The 26,632-nt window shown below is 38.2% G+C and overlaps 1 protein-coding gene across 3 annotated transcripts in view; it reads right to left on the reverse strand.

Annotated features, from left to right (window-relative positions):
* Nucleotides 1-4,482: 4,482 nt before the first annotated feature.
* Nucleotides 4,483-26,632, reverse strand: part of ar (androgen receptor) — a 78,915-nt gene continuing 56,765 nt past the window's right edge. For 2 of the 3 annotated variants that reach the window (XM_010895396.3, XM_010895397.3), the window contains 5 exons: nucleotides 10,336-10,614; nucleotides 9,966-10,110; nucleotides 8,784-8,914; nucleotides 8,412-8,563; nucleotides 4,483-8,272 (listed from right to left, as the gene is read on the reverse strand). In XM_010895396.3, coding sequence (XP_010893698.1) covers nucleotides 8,114-8,272; nucleotides 8,412-8,563; nucleotides 8,784-8,914; nucleotides 9,966-10,110; nucleotides 10,336-10,614 — 866 coding nt within the window. In that variant the 3' untranslated portion in view covers nucleotides 4,483-8,113. Of the gene's footprint in view, nucleotides 8,273-8,411; nucleotides 8,564-8,783; nucleotides 8,941-9,965; nucleotides 10,111-10,335; nucleotides 10,615-26,632 lie in introns of those variants that run through there. The other variant, XM_013134503.3, reaches the window with a different exon arrangement.

Below are 26,632 nucleotides of genomic sequence, written 5' to 3' on the forward strand. Positions count from 1 at the left end.
GGCTGGTACAGGTTAGAAACAGATTTGCTTGTGCAATGTGCATTATCTGAGCTGGAGCCGAGCAAGTCTGCCTGTCTGCACACACTCCCCCGCAGCTCACAAGCTGATGTGAGCTCCAGTACTACAACATTGGGTTACCCCCCTAAATTCTGTTAGTCAAACTCACTGAGATATCATATTAATGTGACATACAGTTGATATTAAAAAGTATTACTTATAATTTCGGACGGACAAATCATGTCAGTCTTGTTTCACCTTTAATGATATCTTATATAATTAAAATAAAATATATAATATAATTTAGTCTATAAGTAAAAAATAAATTTATAATTTCTCTAAAAAAGTATAATTGAAATGATCACTGTCAATGCCTTGGTTCTATACGTTTTCAGATCTGTGTTTGTATTGGGTTTTGTAACCGTAAATCCAGATTGAATCCATCACATTTCAATTCAAAAGTTACATTTGCCATCCCCTGACATAATTTGAAGTGATTCTGATTAGTCCTAAATAAAATCAGCTGTTGCTGTAGGACTTCCATTAAGGTTTCTTGGCTGCCTACTGCAGAGATAGCCAAGCATTCAGTCTCCCAAAACCATGTGGAAAAATGTGTCATTGGCTGCATCTCAAATCGCATACTGTGTATACTATGTGGTATGCCAGAAACTTAGTATGTCCCAAACCACAGTACGGTGAAAATAGTATGCCAAAAGTTTCCGAGTTTGGTGTACTATATCTGGTGGATTTTTGAAGTATGAATCTGTACATGCTTTTTGGAGTAAAATAGACCCCAACCCCTTGTGCAGTAAAAGATGAGGGGTGTTGACAATTCTCTTGTGTTTTCACATCACGAAAATGTCAGTTATCGTCACCTATATTGATAGTTATTGCAAGAATGTCATTCTAAAAGAAAAAAACAAACGTTGTTGTGCCATGAAATGAAAAAGCCTTGGAAGTGTAAAGTTAGCTAGCATGGGCTCAATTCTAATTGAAGATATACTGGTATTACTGGCTTGTAAGCTATAAAAACAGCCAGTGGGAAAAGCCATTCAGTTCATAGATGCAATTTGTAGTAGAAGTAAACTTTTCACAACAAACATTTGTCAATTTAACACTATGCTTAATGTTGTCTAGCAAAATATTCAAACATGGCGTCCTGTTAATATGCGACAAAATTATTTAGCGTTGAGACACAAATTTATTAAGAGGTATTATGTCCCAATTGGTCCCAATACTGGCATACTACCTATAGTGTACTAAACAGTACGTACTTCATCATCACCCACAAAGTATGTAGTTGTAGTACATAGTATGTAGTTTGTTATTTGAGATACAACCAATGTCTGATGAGACCAAAGTCGAAATTTGTGGCCCAAAATATATGTTAGGTGCAAAGGAAACATAATTCATCATCCAAAATACACAGTACCTAGTGTCAAGCAGTGTGGCAGCAGCATCATTCTATGGGCTGCTTCTGTTTGGCAGGAACAAGGGCTCTGGTCAGGATAGAGTGGACAATGCATAGCTTCAAATATCAAGATATTTTGTCAGGAACCCTGCTGCCGTCTGCCAGAAAGCTGAAATTAAAGGATTTCACCTTTCAACTTGACAATACTCTGCACAGTTATATCAACCAAGGAATTGTTTGCAAAAAGGAAGATCAAAGTTTCTGGAATTTTCAAGTTAGAGCACTTACCAGAATCATATAGATAACCAGTGAACTGACCTAAAGGGCTATGCACTGGAAATCCTCTTCAAATTTGATGACGCAGCTTGAATTCTTATGCAATGAATAGAGTAATACAATTGCAAAATCTAGGTTTCCTAGATTGATAGAGACCTATCCAACACATACAGTACCAGTCAAGTGTGGACACCTACTCACTCAAGGCTATTTCGTTATTTTTACTATTTTCCACAATGTCGAATAATAGTGAAAACATCATAACTATGAAATAACGCATATGGAATCATGCATTAACCAAAAAGAATGAGTAGTTTACTAGCTAGTGCACAACAGATTTGGTTCTGTGTTCAGAGAGTCTTGAAAAATACAACAAATGTTAACATTGAACAGTATTTAAATTAAAATAAGTAAAACAAACACATTCAATGTTTTTTTTTTTAATGATATTCAAAAATGCACTAACAATTAAAATCCAATTTACACAAACTAAGAAAGTGGAAAACAATAAATGTACAGATTACGGTTGCGGGGTGTCATTCTTAAATAATGACATTCAGTAGGAGTCATATCACATAACAAACGTTGTAAAAATACTACAAACTTTCAAACATTGTAACACCATTTTGATAGTCAGAATTGCTTCAAAAACCTTTACATGGTTCAATAAGCTTGCACTTATCACTCAAAAATGTTGAACCAATACGACAGAAATTGTCAATATTACAGAAGATAGTTGAAAAGCTTTAACAATTGATTTGTTAGAACAGTTTTAAGCCATTACATTGTATGTAACAGGCATAGGAAAATTTTCCATGTACACAAATTTTACTATTTACAACTACCCAGGTTAATATAGTTTATAAATACATATAGCTATGTCCCTTTTGACAAGTTAATATTCCTGTGATGTAATTTACTGGAATATTAAATTGCTCAGTATGACAACATACCTTTTGTCATTGTGATTCAAGGTTGGTACATTGAAAGTAAATTCAATAAGAGGAAATTGCTTATTTCTTGATATAGCAATCCTGTTTTCCAACTTAATCTGAAAAAAAAGGTAATATGATTAACAAAACTGTCATAGGATGGTAACTACAAGTTTAAACTAAAATACATTTAGGATTGTTTTAATTTCCCATCTATTTTACTGACAAATTTACAGCTGAATTCAAGTTCAGTAATGTGGGCTTCATTGCAATTTTTCCTTTACCTTCAATTGAAGAATTTATCATTCTAAAATAATAGAAGGTAAAACATCTCTATGAAATGTTACGCTACATTGCTTTTTTGGTAAACCCTTTAATGAGTTAATGAATAACACATTTGTTGTCATGTACAAATTTCCCACTGTGAAAATGAGAAGCCCGTGTGCAGAGCCTTCGTACAGTTTTAATTTTTTAAATCATAACCATTTAGTATGGGAAACATGTTTATAATTAAGTCCAAAATGAATGTCATTTTGAATGTTCAAGAAAAGTCTGGATCTCACCTTCTGGGAGATGCACTCAATTTTGAAAATAGAATTGCTTGTATTTTCAAATGTGAGTACACATCAACGATTTATAGAAGAAATATAACCAGAAAGATAAAATTACTTTCAAATGCCTCTAAATAAAGTTGTTTAACAATTTCTTTAGCAACTATAAGATTTCGCCTTTCTTGTAACTTTCAAATAAATATAATCCTTATTAGTGACAGTAGAATATTGGCACTATTTCATATTACTGATGACAGAGATGGACTTCTCTGAGTGACAACGAAACCATTCAAAAATGTGCATACTCGTTACAATATCTCGTTTACAATAGAAGTGATGTACAATAGAAGTGATGTAGTCTTGTTAAAATTCTAGCAAATTATTTTGTATTTTTCATGTTGAAAGCAATACATTTATCTGAGAATATTGTTGAGATGATACTGCTATGACTGTATTCACTAGACTGTCCAAAAAGTCTCTCCCTGCACGTGTGTTTAAATTTAGGCTTGGGCAATCTTGCCCTGTCTACTGAGAAAGTTGACAACTGGAACTGATCCTCAAAATGAGACCTTGTCAATAAGAGCCCCAGGATCGTATTGAAACAAAAAATAAACACACAACATCAAAGATCCACCTCAATATTATAAATATGTTAAGGCGTTCTTTTTGCATATTCATCTTCCTTAAGCTGTTAAATCCACTACTGGCATGGTGGTGACTCTGTTTTCCAATGGTTCCATACCAAATGCCAATGCTGTGTAGCAAAGTATGGTCACTTAGTTTTTCTGGATTACATGAAAATAAAAGAACATCATTAGTGGGTTCTGCATCAAAAGAAAGATGCAAATGCAGAAACTAACCCCAACCTACTGTGAAAAATGGTGTTGGATCTTTGATGTTACGGGCTATTTTGCTTCCAGTGGTCTTGGCGCACTTGTTTAGGTCAACGGCATCATTAACTTTACCAAGTATTTAGCCTAAAATGTGGCTATGCCCAGAGAAAGAATATCAAGAATTTGGAGAGATTTAATTTTGAAGTATGGAAAAAATAAGTAGCCCAATGTGGCCTCAGAAATAACCAATCTCTTTGAATATGGGCTGTGTGCATGTCAGAAACAAAATATTCTACTGGCAAAATGTATTACCGGTGTAAAAAAGATACTTATTGCCGTAATATGACAGTAACTATCCTATTCATACCTGATTACACTTCAAATAATGTCTGTCTGCCTCATACTGGTAGGCAAACTGAAGGGATTGGTTATTTTTTGAGGATAAGTCTAAAAAAAAAAAAAAAAAATATCCAGACAACAAGTCTCACAAAACTCAGTACAATGTTTATTGGCCCACTAACACCACGCAACTTAAACCGCCTCAACAAAAACATTAAAATGTATTCATGAGTTATCTTTAAGAGACACACATCACTAACTGCGAATAACTGAACCTCTAGGAGGGATTTCTTTAGATTATTGCAATACGTTTACAAGACTCATGGTGGCCAATAACAAAAGTTTGTCACAACAAAAACAAGCAACATTTGTATAAATGCATTTGATTATGGTATAAATTGACAGTAATATTCATTATAGAGAGGCTCATGTCACAATGTATAAAATTGGTTTAGATTTATGCAAAAGCTATTGAAGAGCTAGTAAGAGCACTATTAACTTGTTTTCTGCATGCCCAGGATAGGCTGGAGTTGTAAAGCTTACATTTTTGCATGCATCACATGCATACACCTAAGAATAAGTGCAACAGTTGTGAACGAGGAATGTTATTGCTATTTATAAAGATAATGATAAAACAACAACAAGAAAGAGTACTGTCCTCAAGTTCTGTCTTTATTTGTCCTCTGACCTTTTTATGGTGTAGAATGAAAATTAATTCATGCCATTTTTTAAGCATTGTAGTGTAACACTAATTGATTACAGTAATTATTAAATGTTGTTAGTTTGGTGTGGCCTATATATAGACAAAATTAAAATGTTCTATCAAGCACAGAAGTCTTGGCCTTGATTTCAGTCTGGTGCCATACATATTGTAATTAAGCAGCTATGTTTATTTTTTTTTAAATAGGTAAGTAATAGCATAGTGCTTGTTGCTGTCAAACGCAAAGTGTATTCTGACAACCCCTTTCTTCTCCAGCATATTTAGTCCTTCAAGTTTATCCACAGCAAATACATTTTTCTTCACACAATCTCGAGGATCACCAGATGTTGAGAACACAATTATTTTTTAGATATACATATTAAATAAACAATTTAGAAACAAAAGCTCCTTTTGTACATATTCCCCAAGTTTAAGAGTACCAAAAGTATTTGGACAATTGGATTCGCAACTGTTTTAATTAGAAATTTCCTTGTGTGCTTACAACAGGAGGACCAAAGAAGTGTCAGTGCAAGTCAAGCAGGCCATCATGAGGCAGGTATTTCAGAATCAATTGATCAGAAAACATAGCCAAATAATTAGGTATGTCAACATTAACTGTTTGGTACATTAAGAAAAAGAAAGAACTGGTTAACTCAGCTATGGCAAATGACCTACTAGACCAATGAAGTCCAATACAGCAGATAACCAAATACATAAAGAAGAAACACAACATAATGAAGAATAAACATTGTAGACCCGTTTAACAGATCAGGAACTCTCTCCAAGAGGTATGCATGGATGTAAAAGCCACTTCCATTTGCAGAGGTCCTCACCAGCCAAACTACAGAGGCTCAAAAACAGAATGGCCTAAAAATACCAAGACTGCAGAGTTTCGGAAAAAGGTATTGTGGACAGAAGAGACAAATACTAACATGTACCTGTGTGACGGCAAAAGGAAAGTGTGGGGGAAAAAAGTGAACTGGCTTACTAACTTATCTGTGAAATAAGGTGGAAGGGATGTTTTGTTTTTGGCATGTATGTCTGCCACTGAAACTAGCTCACTAGTTTTCATTGAGGATATAACTACTGACAGCAGCAGTAGGATGAATTCTGAAGAGTACTGAAATCGTCTCCTCAGACACAACCAGATGCCTCAAAACTCATGGGATGGCACTTTACCTTGCAGCAGGACAATGAACCATATACTGCTAAAGCAACCAAGGAGTTTTTCAAGGCCAAACATTTTAGAATGTTAGAATGAGTAGAAGGAGTGGCCAAGTCGATCACCTGAAATGAGTCCAACTGCGCATGCGCATCACTTCCTTTAAGATGAGAATGAAGGCAAACTTTCCCCTAAAACAAACAAGAACAAAAGATGTTGCAGTAGAGGCCGGCCATAGCAACACCAGGAAAGATACCCAGCGTATGGTGATGTTTATGGGTCGAATGCAAAGAATTTGCAACTAACACATTTTGGAAAGATTGTTAATTCATCCGATTACATTTTGTCCCGAAAAATGAGGGTGTACTAAGTATAAAAAGGGCTGTACTTCCTACACTGTGAACAGTTTATGTTAATTTCCTCAAATGAAAGTTGACAATCTGCACTTTAACCTCTCAAATCCAATGTTATGGAGTGCGGAGACAAATTTGTTCACTATCCAAATACTTATGGACTGTACTGAATATATTATTGTATATAAAGTAATATTTTTGGTGTAACGTATGTTACTTTGATAAAGCATTTTATGCAAGTGAAACAACAGCAATAACCCTGTTTTGGTATTTACAGTAACTGCAAGATATGAATGGATCATCTGGAAAATAACAGAAACATTTGACTATAAACTGATACAGTGTTAACATGCTTTCACAGGTAGAATGGTAGTTAAGAGATTAGTCTGAACACAATAACTATCATAGTTGATCTGAACTTGCCAAATGTACACCTACAATTACAAACAAATTTGGCATGCATTGTATTTAATAATGATTGAAGCATTCTAATGTCTTCAATCATGTGTAGCGTGCATCTTATTGAGTTTTGATAATAACGTAAGAAATGCCATAAATATTCAGGCAATGAAAATCTTAGAAAAAGCATTTTGAGAGAGTATGAGTATGTTCAGTTTGACCAACTAACCTGGGCATATTTTCATCATGTGTGAAGTAAGAGTTCTTTGAAATCACATGCAGGGACAAAAAATATAGCAGGTTTGATATTACAACATATCTAAATATAATTGTATTTAGAGGGAGTGAGAAGCAAACCCAGGTCTCTTGCTCAAGGGCACACTGACAGTTTGTTTGCCTTCCAGTTTGTGGTCCTGCATTCTAACTGCTAGGCTACCTGCCATTTTCAATATGTTTGAAAAGTTATTATACACAATTGTCTTGCTCTCTCTGTCTGTAATTAGTCACTTTAGGGAGAATTATTCAAACATTTCCCATTAACAGATGATGGTATGACAGGACCATGAGAATAATTTTTTGTTCACTGCCTAAATAGCAAACAAGAAAGTGGTATGTACTGTTCAACAAATGTAGTTGATACTGCAAGTGCAGAGAAACATGGGGGCCACCAATGTCAGAAGCAGGTAAATTGATCCTCCCAACTCATTGCTACGCCCTATGAGAGTATGTAAAAACGACTATTTCCATGTTCCTTTTGATAAAAATAGTTTACATAACTCTCATGAACAATCTGAAAGCAAATATAAGCATAGATATGTTCAACTGTTTATACATTTGTTTAGTTTTGTCTTTATTCAGGTAACTTCAGACTTTTTCTTGAAATATAGGGCAGTAAGGGCCGTCAACATGGTGACACCTGCCAATTCTTCACATAAATGCTAGAATATTGATGCCCTTTGGAGAAAATTATGAAAATTATGTTGGATAAGTGACTGAAGTGCTGTAATGATGTAAGGGTTTTTAAAATGGTACATTGAGCATTTAGACTAAAGAAAGATAGCAAAGGATGAAAAAAGAAGGGGAAAACCACAGAGCCTTAGATGAAGTCTACAGAGGCAACTTGGATAAAATCAGATTTTCTTGGATGATTGCAAATCCTGCTACTTGTGGAATAGGATAGGTTTGGCCAAGCCTGCCAGGATCTTTGGCACATGCACTGAGATTATCTCAGCAATCATCTCTGGAAAGTTGACCTTGGTGGGCAGTGACTGAGCCTGAACAAACAGATCAAAAGTAAACTGCTGTAGTTTCCTCACAATCTGGGGTTGGAAAGATGAAGGAAGGAAAAAACAAAGATACATTATAGTCATATTCTCAACTTTTGCTATGTAAAACAAATGAATAACGTCATCACTTAGAACAAATGTCTAGTTACTGAAGATGCATATTTTCTCGCACCGGTTGAAGGGAATCCATGAGACGGGTGAGTTGGTAGAACCTCTGAGAGCAGTTGGACTTCCTTCCATAGTTAATGACACGGTCCAGTTCATTGATGTAGGTCAGCCGCAATTCATCAAAGTACTTCTGACTTTTAAGACCATCAACGGGAACTGTAGATAAGACAGGCAATGTTATGTTTTATTAATTTTATTTTGGATCTCTATTACTCAACCGTTTATAATTCATCAGTCAACGCTACCTTAGCTTTTATGGCATTCTTTTTACACTATCATAAAAATGGTAGGACATTGCTTGAAACCAATACACAATGTTATGCTTTCTACAGTCTTTAAATGGATCTCTTGCTCTGGGCTGGGCAGCAAAACTCACTGATGCTGAAGAGGAGCAGGGCTTTCATGCAGAGGAACTCTTCCTGAGTGACTTGCAGCAGCACAAACTCCTGAGAGAGATGTCTCATCCGGATGCAGTGCTCAAACATGCTGGAGATATGCATCCGACGGCTGGGGATGACAGAGAATAGAATGGTCTGTGTGCATAAGGGAAAAATACAGTATAATGAAAATGACCTAATGAAAGACCACAAAGTGGTGGGCAAGTACTCAAATAATATATTAAAAGAGGGTTAATCTGTAAGCGTGTTGTTATCAGAGATCTGGATACAGGGAATTTAAGTGAGAAGAGAAGGGTGAAACCCTTATGTGACACTGTTGCATTGATTGCATACTTCACCTCTATAGAAAAAAATGCTCATATGACCTTTGACCTGCTTCCCAGTAGCCTTGCTGGTTGAAAATGTTGCTTGGTATACTTTCTGATTACACATGAGCGCATAGAATGGTACGGAATGCTTCTGTGATTTGATTACATGATTTCTAATGTTGTGGTTCTATGCCAGAAAGGCATTGTAGATCAAATTACCACACCATTTGGAGACTGACAGTTCACAGTAATATAAGGTTATGTTCTTAGCATCTTAACAAAATGGATCATTGATAATAAGGGTGGTTCACTACTGCTACAATAATAGTTTTTCCATAGTTTTCTGCACAGTTGTATCAGTGAAGACTCCTCAGTAATTACATACTTTTCATGTCTCTGAACCACCTCAGATCTGAACTAAATATCACAAACTTTCCTGACACCTCTGGCACCATAGTGAATAAAATGCTAAAAAATAAAATATACCCTAGGATTTCCATGTGACAAAATAATACTAAACAAGAAAATGAAGCACAGGCTTAAGGCACAATCAATTCTAGGTATACTGTATTAATTTGAGAGACAGACACACACTAAAAGCAAGACAAAGGTAGAGCGAGAAATGAAGAGAGACAGAGACAAGGACAGAGAGACAAATGGACAGATGAAAGACAAATATTATATTATTATTATTATTGATAATTTGTTATTATAATAATTATTATGACAGCCAAGAGCCAACTCAATGGAGGAAATCTCCAGCAACTAAATGTGTAACACTCTGAGTTGTTGGCCTAGTATTAATATGATTCACTCTGATAATTAAAATGACTATAACATGTCTTCACATACTCATTGAAAACAAGATCTGGTGCGAAGTAAAGCATTCTGGCATTGACATTCTTGTAGGACCTCCATCCCAAGCCAAACACCATCACGCCCATCCATGAATGTTGGATGACTGCCATCTGGTCATCCACATGCAGATTACGAAAACCTAAGAAGAAAATTAAGCATATGAAAATAGTTAGCGATCATTAATTTCAGTTTAATTCTCATGAAAACCTATGTCTGATCTGTCTGTTTATATTCTTCCCTTCAATTCCCAATTTTCTGCAATGCAACTGAAATTTTGTTATATATCAAATGATAAATTCTAAATATTAAAATTGCCAAGGGCGACATGCAAATATGTTTTATATGACAAGTAACAGTAATAGACCTGGCAAGCCTTTAGCCCACTTCACCACTTTGACCAGTTGGCGTTCCCCTAGTTCATTGAGGCTGGTAAGCAGCGCTGCAGAGGAGTCTGGCTGGCCATGGTCATGTCCCGCATTAACCACTTCTGGCTCAATTGATTCCAAGATGTTGAGGAACACCAGCTGGGAATGGATGCTCAGGCCAGAATGGGGAGAAAAGCACTGGATGGCATCAGTGGGGCCTTGATTGGATAGATCCTCCTCCGGGTTCTTTAGTTGTCCAATCTTCTTCAGTTTACGTGCTAGGTAAAGTCAAGAATTGGAACATGGATAAGTAATTTTAGAAAAAAGTTAGGATGAACTTCACAGAGTAGTACAAGTCCAGTGTTATGAACATGATGCCCTTTTCCATATATATTCCATTAAGGTTTTTATTCTGGTGATATGAAGATAGATGTTTGTCTGAACATGTAAACAACTCCACCTGCACTGTATCTGCGAGTTGTTGGCTGGTATACACATGCTACAACAACACAGGTTAATTTGCAATTTATCAGAACAGTTTTTGTGACAAAACCATTTGTATATTTGAAAAGGTATTCCTTTGTACATAGTCTAAAATGCATCAAGGAAGATAAGGCAATAATTGTGTATGATCTTGGTAAAATAAAATGTTCACTGATGTTCGTCCTGCCCAGTTTTTCTTGAAATCCCATTTTCAAATCATGACGCCTAGTTTGGGAAATGCTGCCCTAATTGCTCCTGAAGCATCTGTAGCTCTGGATAAGATTGATTGAATGGCTAAAACGTATTAGAGCACATTTTATTTGAAGTGTTTTTTCATATCAGATAACCCATTCAGATATTTAGGGGACCACCAACAGAAAATGTTACAATATGTTATTTGTGGTCTCTTTTATAGTACAATTATAAAGCGAACTACTTTCCAAGTAGTTGTGAAACCACTGCATGTTCAGTTTAGTCACCAAAATGTAAAGACATGCAAAAGGCATGCAAAAGCATCTATTCCACACACACAAGATACACTGCCTTCTTTCAGTAAAAACATGAAACAGAATTCGATGCTTCTTTTCGGGGGATTATCTTTGTTAACATGCCAATACAAAAAACTTACATTTTGGAATGATCAAAAAACCCAAACATATTTTAAACAGTCTGTCTCCAGGACAGAAATTGTGACATTTACCCAAGTCCAATTAGTAGGAGCCTTATTAAGATTTACCCATCTTCCTGCCATGATGCAATATAACCATGGTTATGTAACCAGCTTCAACACAATACATATTCACAATGAAAAATATTGACACCTTATAAGGGACACATAAAGGACACATTAGTAAAGTAAATAAGTTGAGAACTTCACTACAGGAGTTCCCTGCTCTTTCATAATTACTCAGTTCAGGTCGATAACTCTGTTAGTCAGCTTTTCGATAGGAGGACCTTCTCCAACCCAGTTACAATAAATGTTGGAGCATTATGATGAGCAGACCTGATAAAATAAATGTAATCTATATTTCTTCAAATCAGCCATCTTGCATCTAAGATAGATTAGCAACACATTTAGATTGCTTATTGCCAATAGGGTCTTTGGGAAATTCAACATATACTGTATGCACGATAATTAGGCAAATTGTATTCCTCAGGATTCATTTATTGGTGAACAAACACAATGCTGTCAGTCAATCCAAAATATAATTGAACCTCAAACCTGAATGTTTAACAAAGGAAAAGTGAGTTTTGTCTTTCTCAGGGGAATATATGTATTAGTGTGCACAATTATTAGGCAACTAAATTATAAAAACAATTTCTCCCAACTCACTTGTTTATTCTAAATTTTTAGAGTAAGGGTCACAAATAAGTAACACCAAATGACAATTAAATAACAATTTTGGCCCTTCAAAAATATTTACAGCACTCCAGGTATGTTGCAGTTCTGGAATACGGTGGATAGCTTCCTGGTAGCTTCACTTATCACTCTTCTCAAGTCTTTTGCAGTTAACTTGCGCCTTCTTCTCCATGTGTTTTTTGCGCCCCATTGACTATTCGCAACAAAACGTTAGATTTTTGGTCATGCATCAATAGATTAGCTATTTCAAGAGTGTTGCATCCATCTGAAAGGCACTTATAGAATTTTTTAATTTTCAGTGTCAGAAAAGTGTATTTTTTGGCCCATTTTACCTGAGGTAATGAAGCTGCCTAATAATTAAGCACACCTTTATATAAGGTGTTTCACTTTTTCCACACCCTCCCTCATTACAACACAATTATGACCTGAAAATGATTAAATCCAATGAGCATTCTAGTTATTATGATTTGGAGTTGTAAAACGTGCATAGAAATAATGATACAATCAGAATGATTACTTGCCTAATAATTGTGCACGCAGTGTATGGATTGATCAGTACATACACACACACACACAATGGCAAGGTTTGCAGCTAATACTTTCCTGTAAAATTATTTTGTTTAAATTTTACCAATCTTTACTGAGTATCTTATCTTTGCAATCTGACCAAATTAGTAAATATGGATAAGTACACACCAAAGGCACCTGTAAAAGAGTGTGTGTGAATATGGCTTTTGTGAATATGGCTTTGTTATGTCTGGGTCGCCCATGGCGACCCAGACATAACAGGTTTTTCTGACATAACAGGTTTATAGTTACCAATTCCATGTTAGTGTAGAGGAAATCGTGTCTAGTAGAAAAACTTTATTCAAAAATAATTAGCGCATGTGCAAAATGAAGTGAACCCCAAGTTGCATTAGTTAAATCTAGAAGGTAAGTAGGATCAGGTGGGTCAATAATTGGGTACCAAATTAACCAATCAATGTAGGGATCTTTAGGAAAGTGTCTGAGCAGGACTCTGATGAATAGAGACAAGAAACCTGGGGCCGTATTCACAAAACATTTTAAGGCTAAAAGTAGCTCCTAACATGCTGATTTAGGAGTAACTCTTTAAAAAAAATGGGTGTGTCAGTCCTAACTTCGGGATTCCTACATTTTTGGCCTAAGAGTATTTCACAAAGCGTTTTAGCGCCAAAACCAGCTCCTAAATCTGGGAAATGTTAGGAGTAGTCGAGTACTCCTAAGTCAATAAGACCAAGTCACAAACAATCCTAAAAGGTTTTAGAAACATTTAATGATACTGAGCTTTTTAAAAGGTATAACCTTAATCACGAAGGTATTATGATCATAGTAGAGCTAGTCATTGATGCAGTCACTTCACCAACAAACAGAAACAACCCAATAACATTGGACATCAAGGTTGTGACAACTCTACGCTACTTGGCCAAAGGGAAAATGTAGATATGCAGCACAGACGAACAACGCAGTAGAATAATTACATCAAATAATAAATGCCCTCCCCAGACCCCATATCGGCCGACAAATCATTTGGTTTCCTCATTCACCAAATACAACGAAACAAAGCCAACTTCATGGCCATAGCTGGACCACCCAGTGTAGTTGCTGCTATAGATGGGACACATAATTGCATTAATTATTGCACCATTAAAAGATTGAACACACATTTCTTTACGAGCTGCCAGACATGTAAGAGGCTGACAATTAGCAGAACATATCTTGACTATTCAGTATATCATTACTGGTTTCATGTTTAATCAGTGACACTTGGCCTACATTATTATTTTAATATCTTTATTTCAATATGGCAACGACACAACGTTACAGTATTGCTATGATGAGTTCACGGACAGAGAACATCCCCAATCAGCCAATCGCTGTGGGCATAGTAAGTAAACTTGTTCGTGGAACACAACATCATCCACAGCAAAGGGATCAATCCCGCCCTTTCTCTTTGCTTAAGACTTCTTCCCAGTCCTTAGTAAAAGTTGGTCTTAGAAGCTTTGTGAATAGGTTTAAAGAGGAAACTCATAGATAGGAATTTTTAGTGCTGTTTAGGAGTCCTCCTAGTGGTAAGATAAAATGTTTTGTGAATATGGCCCCTGGTCAGTTAAGTGTTACTCATACAGGTAAATGCAAAACACCATGCCAAGAGGAAAGAAGCTCTCAAAGGATAACATATAGACTGTAGTGAGAGCACATCAGTCTGTGGAAAGTTATACAGCCATCTCAAAAAGATTCGAACACTGTCAGTCCACCAAATGAACATTTCCAACAGTCAAGAAACAGGGTCAAAAACGGGGTCTTCCAACAAGACAATGACCCAAAGCATTCAAGCAAATCTACCAAAGAATGACTCAGGAGACAGAAGGTTTGTGTTTTGGATTAGCCAAGTCAAAGTCCTGACCTTAATCCAATAAAGATGCTGTGGCAGGACCTGAAGCAGACAAGAGGCACCCCAGACACCCATCAAACCTAACTCAGTTGACAGGGCAAAAATCCCTCCGAAAAGATGTCAGTGATGGATTAATGACTATAGGAGACGTTTACTCCAAATAATCACTGATAATGGAGGTGCAACAGGATACTGAATGAACATTTCTGCGCTCATGAAATCTAAGATGTTGTTAAATCAACCACGTTTGTTAAAAAAAAACAAGGAATATATTAATTTGTTTAGTAGTCTTTATTACAAATGTGGGATTACATAAGGATTTTATTATTTAATTTTACAAAAATAATGACCATCCTTGTAGGGTTCAGACTTTCAAACAGCACTGTATATGCTTCGCATTTCTCAATTTACTCACTATTTTTCTGGTATATTTATTAACAGCAGAAATAATCATGTTGCTACAAGGGTGGTTAAAATGTCAAGACCGTTTTATGTTGTTCTCAATGCTCTTATTATACTATGCTGCAGACCAAAATAAGTTGTTAGAATGTTAATGAAAATGAACAAAATGTAACCTTCTAGTCCTGAATTTCCCACCTGAATCTGTCCAGCTCCATCTGTCTATTTTTTACTCCAGCCCAGGTATCAGGAATGTTTTGTGGCAAATTAAGGCCCAGATTATTGTTTAGATGTTTACATTTCACATTCTGCCTTTACACATTTTAAAACATTCTGCATATAAACATTTTCTAATCTCATCCAAGGTAAAAAAAAATTAATTATAATCTCATCTGTTTAAATGTTTTCATGTAAACAGGTCAATTCAAGTTTTTCTCAATTTTGTGGAACACAACATGAAAAGAGTAGGAGGAGACTTATATATAATAGAGCAGCGTGGTATTAATAGGTACTACCGAAATTGAAATAGAATTTCCAATCAAGTCCAATTTACCACATGTGCCTCATCTGGTAGAGAAGCATGAGATAAATACATCTCTTATTCATCACGCTCTTATCATGTAATGTTCTAAATTATGTTGAATAAAGTGTACCTATCTTGTGGTACAGAACATTTCGAGATGCTATGAACTCAATCTGAAGACAAAAATGGCTGAAAATACTGAAAATTCCTCTTTCATTGATAACAAAACGAACACTTTATTTCCCAAGGATGGTCCAGATGGTTTTCCTTTTAGCTCCTGGGAGATTTTGTACTCGAAACCCAGCACTTAAAAACAAAGTTCTATCCATCCCTATGATTAGAGCATGCTGCCATAATCAAGTGAAATAATTACTTTTGATTAGCAGCCTGATATTTAGAATCAGAATATCTGGTGTAAAGGTGCTGGCAGGGATAGACAATATAGGTACTCCTAGTGGTACAACATCCAGGAACAGAAAACACAACAAGGATAGGCTACACAAAATACTGAAAGATTGAAGTAAGGCTATATAAAAAGTCTACACACCCCTGTTAAAATGCCAGGTTCTTGTGATGTAAAATAATGAGACAAAGATAAATCATGTCAGAGCTTTTTCCACCTGTAATGTGACCTATAACGTGAACAATTCAATTGAAAAACAAACTGAAGTCTTTGAGGAAAAAAATAAATAAATAAATAACTCACAATAACCTGGTTGCATAAGTGTGCACATCCTTAAACGAATACTTTGTTGAAACACCTTTTGATTTTATTACAGCACTCAGTCGGTTGGAGTCTATTAGCCTGGCACATCCTGCCGTGGCAATATTTGCCCACTCTTCTTTGCAAAAGCACTCCAAAATCTGTCAGATTGCGAGGACATCTCCTGTGCACAACCCTCTTCAGCTCAACCCACAGATGTGCAATTGGATTCAGGTCTGGGCTCTGGCTGGGCCATTCCAAAATATTTTTCGGGTGAAGTCATGCTTTTGTGAATTTGGATGTGTGCTTTGGGTCGTTGTCATGCTGAAAGGTGAACTTCATCTTCAGCTTTCTAAAGGACATCTAAAGGTTCTGTGCCTAAATTGCCTAGTATTTGGAACTGTTCATAATTTCCTCCACCCTGACTAAGGCCCCGGTTCCAGCTGAAGAAAAATAGCCCCAAAGCATGATGCAGCCACCACCATGCTTCACTGTTGGTATGGTGTCCTTTGGGTGATATGCAGCGTTGTTTTTGCACTAAACATACCTTTTGGAATTATGGCCAAAAAGTTTTCCCATGTGCTTTTGGGGGACTTGTTGTTTGTTTTTGCAAACTTTAGCCAGGCTTGGATGTTTTTATTTGTAAGAAAATGCTTCCCTCTTGCCACCCTACCCCATAGCCCATTCATATGAAAAATACGGGAGATGGTTGTCACATGCAGCACACAGCCAGTACTTGCAAGAAATTCCTGCAGTTCCTTTAATGTTGCTGTAGGCCTCTTGGAAGCCTCTCGGACCAGTTTTCTTCTCGTCTTTTCATCAATTTTGGAGTGACGTCCAGTTCTTGGTAATGTCTCTGTTGTGCCATATTTTCTCCACTTCATGATGACTTTCTTCACTGTGTTCCATGGTATATCTAATGCTTTGGAAGCTTTCTGCGGACCATGGCTTTTGCTCTGAGATGCAACTAAGAAAATGGCAGGAAAATCCTACTAGAAAAGCTGAACTTTGGGATTAATCAGAGTCACTTTAAATGATGGCAGGTGTGTAATGACTTCTATTTAACATGATGTGATTGGTTAACATGAATGTGATTGGTTAATTCTGAACACAGCCACATTCCCAGTTATAAGAGGGTTGTCACACTTATTTCAGTTTGTTTTTCAATTGAATTGTTCACATTATAGGTCACATTAAAAGTGGAATAAGTTCTGACATGATATATCTTCGTCTCATTCTTTCACATCACAAAAAGCTTTTTCACAGGGGTGTGTAGAACTTTATATATCCACTGTATACATTGATGATCAGCACATTTACAGTTCCATCTAGGAAAGTATTTAGACCCCTCCACTTTTTGGAATGTTGTAGACCTATTCTAAAATGGATTAAATGTATGTTTTTCTCATGTACACACAATACCTCACAACTCAAAATGCAAACCCTGTTTTTTTTTCTGTTTTGCAAGTGTATAAAATAAATGTAAACTGAAATATCACATTTACATATGTATTAAGAACCTTTGCTAGGAGTGAGCTCAGGTTCTTCCTGTTTCCTTTGATCATCCCTGGGATTTTTCTACATCTTGATTGGAGTTAATCTGTGGTAAATTCAATTGATTGGACATGGTTTGGAAAGGCACCTGTTTATATAAGGTACCACTGTAGACAGTGCATTGCAGATAAAAAATCAAGCAATGGGGTTAAAGGAATTGTCCACAGACCGCCAAGACAGGATTGTGTTAAGGAACAAATCTGGGGAAGGGTACAAAAAAGTTCTGCAGCATTGAAGATCCCCAATGACGCAATGGCTTCCATAAGCCTTCTAAATTTGCGGAAGTTTGGAAACACAACCATTCTTTCTTAAGCTGGCCAAAGACCAAAGAACCTGATAGGCACTCTGACATAGCCTCTGACATAGCCCACTCTGACATAGCCCCATAATTATCTTGTGGAGATGAGAGAACCTTCCAGAAGGACAGCCATCTCTGTAGGTCTTTATAGTAAAGTGGGCAGACCGAAGGCACTCCTCAGTCAAAGACACATGACAGCCTGCTTGGAGTTTGATGCTCAGACCATGACAAGCAAGATTCTCTGGTCTGATGAAACAGGTCTGATGGAAGCAAGACTGAACTCTTTGTACTGAATCCCAAACTTCACGTCTGGAGGAAACAAGAACAATGAACCATAGCACACAGCGAAGACAATGCAGGAGTGGCTTCGGGACAAGTCTGTGAATGTCAATGAGTAGGCCAACCAGAGCCCGGACTTGAACCAAATCGAACATCTCTGGAGACCAGAAAATGGCTGGGCATTGATGTTCCCCATCCAACTTGACAGAGCAGGAGCGCAACTCCAAAGAAGAAAAGGGGAAACTCCCCACATACCAGTGTGCCAGGATTGTAGCGTCATACCCAAAAAGACTCAAGGCTGTTATCGCTGCCAAAAATGCTTCAACAATGTACTCAGTACATTGTAATACATTTTAGAATAAGGCTGTAATGTAACAAAATGTGGAAAATGTGAAGGGGTCTGAATACTTTCCAAATGCATGATACCAGCACTTAACCAAACTCCAACAATTATGCATCAGGCACATACAAATGACTATATACTGTAGACCAACATGCACAGGGAACAAAAACGGTATACCTTCCAGCATCCACCAAACTAAAACCTAACTCTTTGGCCAGACCAAATGCGCCAATGCATATGCGTAACAATGGAAGTTCACTGATTTCCAATGAACAAGTGTGTTATGATGCAAAGACATACAGCACCATGCATACTCTTTGTGGATGCATTTTATGTATTGGATTTTTCCTACTCGTGCGCCAAAAAGTGTGCATTAATCAATCTGGAAACTGTCAACTTCTCAGCCTCCCCGGGAAAGTCTATACCAGGGTTCTGGAGAGGAGAATACAGGCGATAGTAGAACCTCGGATTCAGGAGGAACAGTGTGGTTTTCATCTGGGCCGTGGAACACTGGACCAGCTCTATACCCTCTACGGGGTGTTGGAGGGTTCATGGGAGTTTGCCCAACCAATCCACATGTGTTTTGTGGATTTGGAGAAGGCATTTGACTGTGTCCCTCGCAGCATCCTGTGGAGAGTGCTTCGGGAATATGGGGTCCTGGGTCCTTTGCTAAGGGCTGTCAGGTCCCTGTACGACCGAAGCAGGAGCTTGGTCTGCATTGCCGGCAGTAAGTCAGACTTGTTCCCAGTGCATGTTGGACTCCGGCAGGGCTGCCCTTTGTCGCCAGTTCTGTTCATAATTTTTATGGACAGAATTTCTAGGCGCAGCCAGGGGCCGGAGGGTGTCAGGTTTGGGGACCACACAATTTCGTCTTTGCTCTTTGCGGATGATGTTGTCGTGTTGGCCCCTCAAACCAGGACCTTCAGCATGTGCTGGGACAACAAAATTAAGTGAATATGTTTGCTAATATATTACATATTATTTGTAAAAAGTATGGCCTACATTATTATTACTGTAATGACTAAAACAAACTAAAAAGCTGCCAAATACACTGCTCTACACACACTCAAACTGCCTAAACAGCTTCTGTAGCTAGAACAGAGTTTTTATGTAGCCACTAGCTAGCAAGTTATCCCCAAGTGGCAGACACAAGTTGACAAACGTGCAGTTGCTACTGTAGGATAACAAAACGTTCAGAACTTTTGTTTAGCCAACAAGTTATAGTTACTGACATGGTAACCGAATATCGGATGAAATCTTCCTACCTGCATTATTTGTAGCATTTATGTCTCAATAAATATCGTCTGACAAATTGAAAAGGGCAGGGTAACCGGTGACGGCACATGACAGCGTCTATTTTTAGATGTGTGGTAAATAAAAAAAGAATGCGTAACGAAATGGAAAGGGCTTACAACAAAACATTGCATACACAACACAACTGGCGGATCTGGTCTGGCCAAGGCGTAAAGCTCAAACAAACAAAAAAGTGTGATATGCTAAAAAATCTCCCCAGAAGCCAAACAATTAACACCACATTGAACTTTAAAAACTGCAACAACACAGCTGAACCCAAACTGGCAATAATTACCGCAGTTACACAGTGCCCCAAGCTGACCTTGCAAAAACAGGAAGACCAAATCAAATGCCAACCAAGCAAATTAGCCAAATGTACAAACAACCACCACTACCAATACTATACTACAACCAAAATGCTAAATGTCTAATCGGACGGGCCTTAACTTTATAACCTGGCTCAGAGTTTGTAACATAAGATAGACCACACATGATCCAAATGTTAAAAAATAAATATATTGAACTAAAGTAATATATACAACAACATAGTGAGCTATGGACATCTGTAAGATCAGTAGTTAATGCATAGAATGGATGAATGGAAAATGTGTTGTGTGGGATGCTGTATAGTACTAACAGATCAGAAACAAAAGGTGGTGGAGGCAAGCCTGCCAGTTGGGGAAGAGAGGGTGGTGGCTGATGTGGACACCCTTTATAGCCAGGCCAAGCCTGCCCAGGTACACCATGTCAGCTGACAACCCCCCAGCTCTGCCCACTGGCCCCTGATAAGTACCTATCATGAGCTGTACCGAAATGGCTCACAGGCCAGATCTGGCCTTCGGGCCTTAGTTTGCTCACTCCTGGTCAAAAACAGGCTTTGCAGTTGTGTGGGAGTGTGAGTGACAGATACATGCTGTTTAACTATTAGGTCAATATGTTATAGGAATTTACTGAATGATACCGCTGAGGTAAAAATGATTAATCTTTGCAACTTTCATAATGTTTAGTTAAAGTTTAAAGTAAGAAAAGTTTTTTTCTGCACATCCACTTTTTAGGTCAGAAGTTTAAAGCTGCACAGTGGGACACTAGATGGAATTTGGAGGATAAGGGATTTGCTTAAAAACGGGATCGTCCCCATAGATCCCAGGCTTAAGAAAGCCCCTGAAGGATGGACTATTGATGTCCCTCAACATGTGGTGCATGCATAATAGCTCTAACCTGGATGCAATCATGGGAACCTGAGGCTTCATCTTCTGAGTCTTTTGTATTTGTGCCATTATTACTGGTGCTTGTGTAGCAAGAGGCTCCTTGTTCAATCTTTAACGTATTTCTTGAAACATTCAACCTAGAGACAAAACTTTGTCTCACATGATAAGGCTATCTTAACTTAAAATTCTTAAAAGTACTATGATGACACACCAATCAGACATAACATTATGACCACTGTGAAGTGAATTACACTGATTATCTCGTTATCATGGCACCTGTCAGTGGGTGGCATATATTAGGCAGCAAGTAAAAATTCTGTCCTCAAAGTTGATGTGTTAGAAGCAGAAAAAATGGGCATGTGTAAGGATCTGAGCAACTTTGACAAGGGTCGATGCTTTGGGCAATGTTCTGCTGGGAAACCTTGGGTCCTGACATTCATGTGGATGTTATTTTGACACGTACCACCAACAGGGGGGAGAACAGGTATTTGATACACTGCCGATTTAGCAGGTTTTCCTACTTACAAAGCATGTAGAGGTCTGTAATTTTTATCATAGGTACACTTCAACTGTGAGAGACAGAATCTAAAACAAAAATCCAAAAAATCACATTGTATTATTTTTTTAATAATTAATTTGCATTTTATTGCATGACATAAGTATTTGAACACCTACCAACCAGTAAGAATTCCGGCTCTCACAGGCCTGTTAGTTTTTCTTTAAGAAGCCCTCCTGTTCTCCACACATTACCTGTATTAATTGCACCTGTTTGAACTCGTTACCTGTATAAAAGACACCTGTCCACACACTCAATCAAACAGACTCCAACCTCTCCACAATGGCCAAGACCAGAGAGCTATGTAAGGACATCAGGGATAAAATTGTAGACCTGCACAAGGCTGGGATGGGCTACAGGACAATAGGCAAGCAGCTTGGTGAGAAGGCAACAACTGTCGGCGCAATTATTAGAAAATGGAAGAAGTTCAAGATGACGCTCAATCTCCCTCGGTCTGGGGCTCCGTGCAAGATCTCACCTCATGGGGCATCAATGATCATGAGGAAGGTGAGGGATCAGCCCAGAGCAGTCTCAAAGAAAACCATTAGTAACACACTACGCTGTCATGGATTAAAATCCTGCAGCGCACGCAAGGTCCACCTGCTCAAGCCAACTCATTTCCAGGCCCGTCTGAAGTTTGCCAATGACCATCTGGATGATCCAGAGGAGGAATGGGAGAAGGTCATGTCGTCTGATGGGACAAAAATAGAGCTTTTTGGTCTAAACTCCACTCGCCGTGTTTGGAGGAAGATGAAGGATGAGTACAACCCCAAGAACACCATCCCAGCTGTAAAGCATGGTGGTGGAAACATCATTCTTTGGGGATGCTTTTCTGCAAAGGGGACAGGACGACTGCACCGTATTGAGGGGAGGATGGATGGGGCCATGTATCGCCAGATCTTGGCCAACAACCTCCTTCCCTCAGTAAGAGCAATGAAGATGGGTCGTGGCTGGGTTTTCCAGCATGACAACGACCCGAAACACACAGCCAGGGCAACTAAGGAGTGGCTCAGTAAGCATCTAAAGTACCTGGAGTGGCCTAGCCAGTCTCCAGACCTGAACCCAATAGAAAATCTTTGGAGGGAGCTGAAAGTCTGTAGCGACAGCGTCAGCCCCGAAACCTGAAGGATCTGGAGAAGGTCTGTATGGAGAATGGGCCAAAATCCCTGCTGCAGTGTGTGCAAACCTGGTCAAGAACTACAGGAAACTTATGATCTCTAAAACTGCCAAATATTAAGTTCAGCTTTTCTGATGTATCAAATACTTATGTCATGCAATAAAATGCTAATTATTTACTTAAAAATCATACAATGTGATTTTCTGGATTTTTGTTTTAGATTCCGTCAATTACAGTTGAAGAGTACCTATGATAAAAATGACAAACTTCTACATGCTTTGTAAGTGGGAAAACCTGCAAAATCGGCAGTGTATCAAATACTTGTTCTCCCCTCTGTATCTGAGCATTGTTGCAGACCATGTGCACCCTTTCATGGCAATGGTATTCCCTGACAGCATTGGCCAAAAATGGTTCAGGAATGGTTTGAGGAACACGACAACAAGTTCAAGGTGTTGACTTAGCCTCCAAATTCCTCAGATCTCAATCCAATCGAGCATCTGTGGGATGTGCTGGACAAACAAGTCCGATCCAGGCCCCACCTCGCAACATACAGAACCTAAAGGATCTGGTGCTAACATCTTGGTGCCAGATACCACAGCACACCTTCAGAGGTCTAGTGGAGTCCATGCCTCGAAGGTTCAGGGCTAAAGAGGGACCTACACAATATTAGGCAGGTGGTCATAATGTTATGGCTGATCAGTGTACATTTGTATTCACTTGCATAATTAGCATTAATAAACCCTAAAATATTTTAAAGCGTTCAAGCTAAAGAAACCAAACAAACAAACTTTTCACATTGTTTGAATATCCCAATTGAAAATGTGTAGTTATTTAATAACTCTTATTTTACAAATTATAGAAATCTAAATAATTAGCATGAATTATCCTCTAACAGTATCTTATGAACCATTAGAGAAGCTAGAGAACAAACATTAGTGTCTTCCTCTACTTCTGTGCTAGTGGACTGTAAAGTAATGATGTGTAGAAGAGTTCCCCAGTAACTTATGAAGTTATTTTTAAGTGCAGTCAAACATTGAAACAATTTCAATTAACTGAAAAGCCTTCTATAGCTAATTGCGATAAATTGTACTTTTAGAATTTGTTCAAATGTGGCCCTAAATAAAATACATCTGTTTAATGCTTAGCATTATGTTAAGACATGCTATGTTTATTGTAAACTATGGACAGTGTTTATCTTGAAAATAAACTTGAAATAAAGTGGAAGATCTGTCTTTTTCCAAGTCAGTCCATTAAACCAGTTGTCACAGCCCTCTCACCTAAAATTACCCCAACTACAGGTAGCATCTATTTGTAGCACATTGTGAGGTGCGCGGATAGCACATGCGAAAACTAAAGTAACACTACGACACCGACACGAAGGATCACGTTCTTTGACTTCACAAAAAGACAGCACCACACGGTCACATACAACAGAGACACATGAACCCGTGAGGTGCGGGTGAAAATTAGAATCCTGAATGGACATCATAACTGCTAACTGAAAACCGGTGTGGGTGTGAAGGGTGCGCTGCTCCAGCCAGCGGTTAGAACATCTGCGGGGAGGAGCGCAGCAGAGGGAGGGAGCACGCAGCGCAGCCGTCACACGCATGTGACGTAGTTCTACCATCTCCTACCACTGTGCCCTTGATCAAGGCACCAAGTACAATAACTGCTATGTCAGGCTACTGTATGAAATACATACCAGCCGCTCTTATCTGCAGAGCTGCATTTGATCCAACACTGAATCACAACCAAACCTTTTCAAGGTATTGTCCTTAGGCTGATTTGGTTACAATGGGGGGGATTCGCACACACACAGTGTTTCGGGACCAGTTAATGTAATCCTTTTTGACATGTTGTTTTCGTATATGGGATTGAAGGGTATTCAACAAATATCGACTGAGCAGAGATTATGCAGGGCACCCCTGGCCTGTCATCGAGGCACCCAGTTTGGGAACCACTGCTCTAGCCTATCTGATTATAAGCATAAGCACACCATGAACTGAGAAAAAATAAATTTGATTGGAAGTGCTCTAAAGTTTGTGTGTATGTGTAATGTGAGGCATGTTGTAGTTGTAACATTATTTTTGATACCCCTTAAAGGTGATTAGTGTGTATATGGCTTGGCAAGAAAAAGAAGGGGAAGTGTTAGTGATTCTTTGCGTGCGTGTGTGTGAGGGAAAGAGTCAGAGAGAGAGATTATGATCCTGACCACTTTCCCACTCTGTTTCTCTCCCTCTAGTAACTCTGTTCCTCAAAGTTAGTGAAAGGAAGAAAAGTGATGTGGAAAGTCAAGGCTCAGCAGTAGAAGACAGAGTAAAAGGAGTTTAAGATGGTTAGAGGGATAGAGCCGTGAAGTGAGAAGGAAGAGGAGCGAGGAGCGAGGAGTGGAGTGAGAGTTGACTGAAAAAATAGGGAAATGAGAGTGGACAGAAAGTGGGGAAGGAGGTAGAGGGAGATAAACATGGATTGGATGAGAAAAAAGGGAGAGGATGACAGGTCGGGAAAAAAAAAGAGAAAGAAAGTGAGAACCTGTCCCAAGTCCCAACAATCACCCGGATACCACACAGCTTTGGCCTAATGTAACAGAGGAAGGGATGGTAGTTGTTGTTTATAAAAGTTTTGGTGTTTGAGTGGTAGAGTCATATATGGTGACTTAGTGACTCCTTGACTGGCTACTGTCTTGATTTTTGTACCCAGGTTCTGGGAGATTGAAGCAACTGAGCTTAGCGTATCTTATAGTGTTTATTAGCTTAGCCTTTAGCGTTATAAAGATCATTAGTGATATCTCTTGTCATACCACATCCATACCAGCAACCTATTTTCATCCATACCTCTGGTGAAAGATCTCCTCAATGCTTACATATGTAACACAGTAGGGCCCAATACAAATAATTTCACCAAGGGCAGTTCATTATGGAGGGCAAGTTCAACAGAGGTCAGAGTATAAAATGAACATTGCGTTGAACTGTTAACAGTTGAATGCAGTGTTCCTAGCATTCAATCTGGCTTCAGACCTAAAAACACACCACCATGGCTAGTGCACGTGTTGTAAATGATTGCTAATGCTCTAGATAATAGAACATACTGTGCCACCTTTATCATAGATTTGTCTAAAGTAGACTATACAATACTTTTGGGTAAACTGTAGGCAATAGGACTGGGATCAGATGCCTGTCATTGGTTTCATGACTATCTAAAGGATAGAAGTCAGGCTGTTCTTTCCTACTGCAGTAGGTCTCATGAACATGCCCCCGGAGCCAAACTGACTTTAGCCCGTTCCCCACATACACACACAACTCTGAACTAGATAAATCTATAACCACTCCCCACATACACACACAACGCTCAACTAGACAAATCTATAACCCCTCCCTCCCCACACACAAACAACCCTCAACTGAACAATTCTTGCGCCTTACATATTTAAATTGTTTTGCAATTTATTAATGTTCAGTATACAGTTTTTATGCTCAGTCCACTATTCTTATATTTTATTTTGTATACAATTACTGCAACAGACCAGTTGTAAAACTTACTTGGCAATAAAACTCTCTGATTCTGATTCTGTTAGTCGACAGCATCCAGTCTGAGCCACTGTAGTTGGTTAAAGGGGTTAAAAAGGCTAAGATGGCTCCAGAATTAATAAGGTCTCTGCATATATAGTGGGGTGAACAAGTATTTGATATACTGCCTATTTTGCAAGTATTCCTACTTACAAAGCATGTAGAGGTCTGTCATTTTTATCATAGGTACACTTCAACTGT

Source organism: Esox lucius, chromosome 7 (assembly GCF_011004845.1).
Source record: "Esox lucius isolate fEsoLuc1 chromosome 7, fEsoLuc1.pri, whole genome shotgun sequence".
Taxonomy (NCBI): domain Eukaryota; kingdom Metazoa; phylum Chordata; class Actinopteri; order Esociformes; family Esocidae; genus Esox; species Esox lucius.